We start from the raw sequence: 7596 nt of genomic DNA on the forward strand, positions 1-7596 counted from the left end.
AGATCACATCTAGGGTGAAGAAGAGAGGCAGTTGCAGAGGGCAGTCCTTGTCTCTGGTGGTCCTGCAGTTAGGTAGTGCCGTCCTCTCCCCACTGGCTACAGAAGAGACTCTTGTAACTGTGCTGCTTGTGGTTGTATCATCACTGTCAAGTATCTTCACTCCATGGTCACTCTGTGCCTCGGTTTCTCATCATCCTCACTGCATGGGTCTAAGTTTGCCCCATCCTCCCTTGACTGCCAAACCTGCGCACCATGCTGGGGACGGTAGTGTGGATAAACCAAGGAGAGGTTTGGCCTCCTTTGCTCCGTGCTGTTCCTGACTGCTCTTGTAGGAAGCCTTGCCTGCAAGCATCCAACAGAACCCTGCAGTTTGCCCCAAGCTATGCATTGTACCTCATGTCACGCGTGCTGTGCTGTGAAAACCTCACTGTGGTAGGCTGTGACATCACCTTCAATTTATTTCAGGCACTTTGAACTGAAAAAATACTCACAGCCCCATGGCCAAGGGCACCAGCTGAAGCCCAAGAAGAGATGGGCTAAGGACAGTGCTGATGCAGCCAGCTCCCCTGAGAGGATTTCTATCTTGAGAAGTCTGGTGAAAAACCTACCATGTCCTGCCTGTGGGGTGAGGGCAGAGGGATAACGTGGGCTGATGCCATCGGCACTGTGAACAGAACTGCAGGCACCACAGCTATCGGCCTGCAATTACCCAGACTATAAATTGCACATACTGAAGATGATAATGCTATCTAGAGGTGACAACGTCGTCAGGTTCTACTCAGTACTCCCTCATGCTCTGCAGATCATGTAAACTCTGCCTAGGCAACACGTCCCACTGGGAGATTGCTCTCAGCTGAACATGCCTGATGGCCTCTTCCTCCTCCTGGGCTCCCCGTGTTTCAGGATGTGTATGTCTATGCATTTGCGTTCTGTTTTCTTTAATATGCAACTATATGTATGACCTTGTACTTGACTTAATTTAATGACTGCTTGAGATTTAATGTTATTTTTCTTCAGCATGTGTAGTTTAAGCAAATGAATTTTTTTTCTTTTTTTTTTTTTTCCAACAGGAAAATCATTTACTTCTATTCAGGATTTTTTCTTGAGTAAAAGGTAACTTACTTGAAATATTAAATTATTGGAAAGCCATTAATTTTATTTAGATTGTAACTAAAATTCATTATGTCCTAATATACTAATTCTAACTGGAGTCCCATTACTGATTTTTTTTTAATTATATCAATGGTAGTGATCACCAAGTCACACAAATTAAGTAACAGAGTCTCTAAAACAGGCATCGCAGGGAAGTACATTCAAACAAACTTTTTAAAGTAGATTCAGAGTCTCTGATTCCTAAACACCTATGTAAGCATGTAACGTTGTGTTCTGAGTAGTCCATTTAATTTAATGGTTATTTATAGTATATGAAGTCATATCATTAAGCAGATGCATAAGTCATTGCAATAGAGGAGCTATATATTTTAAGAAACTTTTATGACCATCCTGTCTGACCTTGTGCACGTCCCCAAGCAGAGCACCGCCTGCCAGTTTCATTCATGGAGCCCAAGAGCTTCCAAGCAGCTGAAGAGGACTGCAGTTCTGTTTAGATACTACACTGCATTTGGGGTTTTTATATTTTGAATATTTGTAGTTCCATATGTTAATACTGCATAGTGGCACCTTACTGCTTGTAAGGGAAGGATTATTTTGACTAATTATTCTGCATAAGTCTATAGCCCCTGGTGATAATTTAGCACATGGGGAATATATTTTAATGTTAGCACAGTGAACACCCAGGATAAATCTCTAAGTAGGGAACAAAAATTCTGTCAGGCCCACGTGCTCTCATAATCTGTTTTAATCTGAAACCAATGAATAATACTGACTAGCTGCCTTGCATGATTATTGATACATCTCTGATAGATGCTGCCCTGACAATCAGAATGGATAAGAGCTGCTCAACATGCTATACGTATTTCTTGGTGAAAGTCTCACAATCAAAAGACTTCTTCTGTATGCACAAGTGCATGATTTTATTAAACTTAAGAATATATGCTACTTAAGGTTTTGAAGTCCCCAGTAGAAATCCTACAAGATGTGTCTGTCATGGGGTTTAGAAACCTGACCTGGAGTTACTTTTGAAAATGACTTTCAGTCATGATAGCCTTATTTGTGGGGCAGGAAGTAGCCAATGCACTCTTTCTGAGCACATGACAAATACCTGACTTGGAGCATTTTTGTAAAAAATTGGTTCTTTTCCTTTGGTGATCACATCACAGGAAAACATCATCTATTTATAAAAATTAATTCGGTAGCTCAGTATCTGTTGAGGCATTGTTTGGTTTCAGTAAGGCTTTCTCCCAGTGTCAGGCTGTCCTGTTTACTGGTATGTTGGTTGAAGATTAATAATTCATTTGAACTCAAAGACTAGTTCATTTGACTGAAAATACCATGTTTCACATCGGTGGTTTTTTTTCCACAGTGATTGACAGCTGTTGGAATCAATAGGACTACTAATAGGCTTGTTCATATACAGGTGGGTGGGTGATGTGCACTTCATTTTACTCCACATTGCTGGTATTGTTCTAACACTGAACAATGGCTCATACTTGCAATATATGGGAAAGGCTCGATATCACTTTTCTCAGTAACTGAAATCAGGATTGGACTTGGCTTTAGTTTTTAAGTAATACAGTCATTGTCTTTAATATTGCTAATCAGTCTGTCTGGTGTTTTTGGTTTAGATTTTCTCCTGCGTGGGATGTGTGATCAGCCCAGTGTTCAGGTAAAGAGATTTCTTAGACTCTAAAAGTGACAGCTCTGAAGTGAGCTATTACTGAGTCAGAGAGTTAAAGAGATGGTAAAGGTATGGGGAAAAAAAAACCCAGAGAAGATAAAGGAAATTTGTCACAGAGAAACTAGATTAACTTTAGCATCCCTGTTCACTAAAGAGAATTTGGAAGATGTTTACAAGTGGAACCTTTATTTCTGGACGAAGTGAACAACAACAAACCTTCACTATCAGACAGTGCTCAGCTAAAGAGTTCGATGCAACTCAAGATCCAAAGTGCAACAGTATCAGCGGAGGTGTTCAGCCTCTACTTAAAACTCCCTTTGCACCTGGCAACTGCAAGATGGCTGCTGTGATACCAGTTTTCAAAGAGATCTGGGCAACTGCTTATCTGTAAGCCTGCAGAAATTATAATAAACAATAGTATTATTGTACACATTGTAAATATGGTGTTTTGGGGAACAGTCAAAATGGCTTTTGTAGAGGCAAGTTATACCTCACAAATCTGTTGAAGTAATTAAGAAAAGCTGATGAGTATATGGATTGAGTGAAGCCCAACTGATATAATTACTTGGACCCTCAAGAGACTTTAAGTGATCTGGAAAGTACATGAATAGCGGGGTGATGACATCTGCTGATGAAACAAAGCTCTTCGGGGTAATAAAGACAAGGACCGACTGTGCAGAGTTCTGAAGAACCTTAGTTAAAAAGTGGTAGAAGGCATACAATACAGATAGATGCAAAAAGTGAGCAAACAGGAAAAAATGCTGATGTTACCACCCATTGCTTTGGAATTGTATTAATTGGGACTGTTCTGTGGAAATGTCAGATCAGTGCTATGTAATGATTAAAAAAGCAACATAAATCTCAGGAATCATTAGGGAAGAAATTGAGAAGACAACAGAAAATACCATTATGCTGCAGTATAAATCTATGGTGTATCCAAATCTTCAACACCTTGTGGTTCTGGTCCCTCTGTCTCAAAAAGAATGTGTCAGAGTTGGGAAAGCATCAGAAAAAGGCACCAGGGTTGAGCTGAATGTATGGGCCATTGTCAGAGACAGGTGACTGGATTTTATGGACTTTCGTCACTATGGCCATTCTTATGTTCAAAAATTCTTATAAGTTGAACCTTTGTTTGGTGTCACAAAAATGGTCATTAGGGAGAGACGTTGGCCTTCCTGGGGAAAAAAAAAAATCAAGAAAGTAATAGTCTAGTGTGAAATATGAGACTCTTCTAGGTCCCCTTATTGGGAAAATACACCTCAAAAGAAAAAGCATCACTAAAAATAAGTTTTACTCACAGAAGGTGGATGTTTATAAAAACGTCAAACACGCAAACCCAAAAACTGCTGTTTCTTATGTTAGGATTCAGGAGCTCAGAAAGAGGCTGTTTGACACCAAAGTGTTAGTGTTTCACGTAGAATATATGATGCTCTTGCTCCACAATTCCTAACCGAGTGACTCTCAGTTCTGTGTCACATGGCATGAAACTGTACCAGTTATGACTGATAGAGGTGTTTCTCCTCGATGGTTGGGAGGAGGCTGTCCTGGTGATTATCTTCTTGGAGAAGTTTGGCATCTCTCTTTTTAGCTCTCACAGCATGCTTCAAAGCCATTCGTGACCCATATTCAGGTTCTCTTTCAAGAAAGCTTGGGCTGGCATAATGTAAGTGACATTCTGGTACTCGTGGGTGGATCTGAGTGAAAGGTCTCAAGGAAATCTGTCTTAGGATGTTTTCTTCAGGTTTGTAAAGATTTCATGTTACACTAAGTGAATCTAAAGAAAAGTATGGAAAGCCTGTAGGTTGTATACTGTGATACCTCAACTTCCACAACTCTTGTGTCATCACTCCAGACTAAAACATTTGCTTTCTTTTTCCAGATCCCCTTAACAAGTCTATTCTTCCTCTTTTGAGGGAATCACCTCTCCACAAGTCATTACAATCATTCACCATGTGCATGGTCAGGAATATCTCAGTACTTGGAACATGCTGTGAGCTTCAGCGCCAACGCATTGAATTCTGGTACCCAACACCTGACTTCAGCATTTGAAGACTGAATGTTGAAGAGAAAACCTGAATGGGCTGGAGGAATAAATGAAAAGAGAGCTCTGCACTTTTCAAAAAGAGGTTTGATTTACAAATCTGGCAGAAATTATGTTTACAAAAGGAATCCAGACAGTATTGTTTTATATCTTGGGTACTCTACTAATAAAGTGTCCCTTATAAGTATCAAAAAGTGACATTCAGCTATTGAAGAGGAAGGGAAAATACTCTTGAGGATAGCTTTGTCCCAGGCACAGGGGCATCAGTTACATGCCCAGATGTTTCTTTTTTGGCTTCTTACTCTTCGGTATTGATTTATGCAGCTTTGAGGAAGATTAGTTCAGAAAGGAGGTGTGAATAAAAGATAATAAAGAATGATTTAGTCATCTACAAGATGAGAATGAAAAACACCTAAATTCCCATCACTTATAGTACTGCTTGTATTGTCATGCACCAGAATCATGTCTGGATGATTATGTTAACATTTTGCTTTAACAGTGATGTCATTGATGTGATGTGATGGAAAATCTAGCTTAGGAGAGTACCTCATCTGCTGTGTAAGCTGAAGTTTTCAACAAGTTAATACTTCTTCAGTGTTGGACTCTATTTCAGCAAAAAAGTAAGCATCTTTCTTCATCGTCCCAGAAAGATTACACTGGAAAGTGAAAAGTGAAATCAGAGCAGGGGATGACTCAGTATAACCATTCAGCAGAGCTCTCTCTCCAGAGCTCAGCAAATAAGTCATTAAATTTCACTGAAACACCACTGGCTTTGGATGAAAGGACACTATTAGGGCTGAAGATTTCTCTGTCAGTCCTTCTGTCTGTTATAACTTTGGCAACGATCCTGGCAAACGTTTTTGTTGTTATTACAATTTTTCTGACTAGAAAGCTCCACACACCTGCAAATTACCTCATTGGCTCCTTGGCAGTGACTGATCTTTTAGTATCTGTCCTAGTAATGCCCATCAGTATTGCTTATACTGTCACCCACACATGGGCCTTTGGCCAAGTGTTGTGTGATATCTGGTTATCATCAGACATCACGTGCTGCACAGCCTCAATCCTACACCTCTGTGTTATTGCACTGGACAGATACTGGGCTATCACAGATGCTTTGGAATATGCCAAACGCCGGACCGCTGGCCGAGCAGCACTCATGATTGCTGTGGTCTGGATGATATCTATTAGTATTTCTGTGCCACCATTTTTCTGGAGGCAAGTGAAAGCTCATGAAGAAATTGCAAAGTGTACTGTGAACACAGATCAAATTTCCTACACAATTTATTCCACTTGTGGAGCTTTCTACATCCCGACTGTACTCCTCCTGATATTGTATGGTAGAATTTATGTAGCGGCTCGATCCAGGATTCTGAAGCCACCCTCATTATATGGGAAACGTTTTACTACTGCACACCTGATTACCGGCTCTGCTGGGTCTTCCCTCTGCTCCATTAATGCTAGCCTTCACGAAGGGCATTCCCATTCAGGTGGATCCCCAATATTTATCAATCATGTTAAAATAAAGCTTGCAGATAGTGTCCTGGAAAGGAAAAGAATTTCTGCTGCAAGAGAAAGGAAAGCCACCAAAACTTTAGGCATTATTCTGGGAGCTTTCATTTTCTGCTGGCTGCCTTTTTTTGTCATGTCCCTAGTCCTACCAATCTGCCAAGATGCTTGTTGGTTTCATCCCATCCTACTGGACTTTTTTACATGGTTAGGTTACTTAAACTCATTGATCAATCCAGTCATTTATACAGCTTTTAATGAAGAATTTAAACAGGCTTTCCAAAAACTAATACATTTCAAAAAGCATTCGTCTTGAGCTTCTCCTGTTGTGTTACTGACCCTTGTGCAATCTTGCAGCCTACCTGGAAACTTTCTGTGCTTTCATTCCTAAGGTACAGAGTGGTAATTGCTGTCTCTGCTGCTACCCTGTGCTGTGCATGTAACTGGGAACTTCTTGCCAATTTGGTACTTTCTGTCAGAAATTCTGCATCCCATAACAGAACTTGTCTGTGGTCCCTGCAGTAATCATTTGTGTATGTAAGATCAACACATGAAGTAAACTTTGTAATAAGTGAAGGAGTGTGAACCAGAGACCTGAGTTTGTATGACAAGATGACACATATTATCCAATTCTGCCATGCCTTTGTAACCTGATGGGAGGAAAATGTGTGCATATTTGCAGGACATCAGTATTTCTGCTGTATATTATTGATTTATGCAGGCTGAGAAAGTTTCTGGAGAACAGGATCTGATGTCTGCATTTTCTATGGCATGTATCCTATCCATTTGAAATTGATAAAACCTGTAACTTTTTCAGAAGTTGTATTACACAGCCTAACTATAAGCAGCAGGGCATAGAAGGCATAGAGTATATGTAAGTTCTGTGGATATTTCACGAATACTGCATTTGAAGCTATGCTTTTGGTGAACTGTAGAAAGAAGACAATTTATTTGAAATAATTTTTACATATTTTATCATGAATAGAATAGCCAGTGCAGAAATACGACAAAATAAATAGCATGAAAATTATTGAAGAGTACCTCGATCTTATATTTCTGTTATTCAATTTTTTGCAGGCACAAACTGAAACAGGAAAATATGGTTAGTGCCAGTGTGCAATGACTGGGACCTCAAAAAAGAGCCAGAAGGTTCACTCCTTGGTGACAAGAAATGGGGAGTTAGAGAGGAGAGAATGGAGTGACATATCAGGGAAAACTTTTTTAGTAATTAAGGTTGTTGGGGTGGATG

The 7596-nt window shown here is 40.0% G+C and overlaps 1 protein-coding gene across 1 annotated transcript; it reads left to right on the forward strand.

The window, feature by feature from the left end:
* The first annotated feature begins 5526 nt into the window (after window positions 1–5526).
* HTR1D (5-hydroxytryptamine receptor 1D) lies at window positions 5527–6663 on the forward strand. The gene has a single exon (XM_009819107.2). The coding sequence runs from the start codon at window positions 5527–5529 to the stop codon at window positions 6661–6663; it is 1137 nt and encodes a 378-aa protein (XP_009817409.1).
* Window positions 6664–7596: the final 933 nt, after the last annotated feature.

Source organism: Gavia stellata, chromosome 29, assembly GCF_030936135.1.
Source record: "Gavia stellata isolate bGavSte3 chromosome 29, bGavSte3.hap2, whole genome shotgun sequence".
NCBI lineage: Eukaryota > Metazoa > Chordata > Aves > Gaviiformes > Gaviidae > Gavia > Gavia stellata.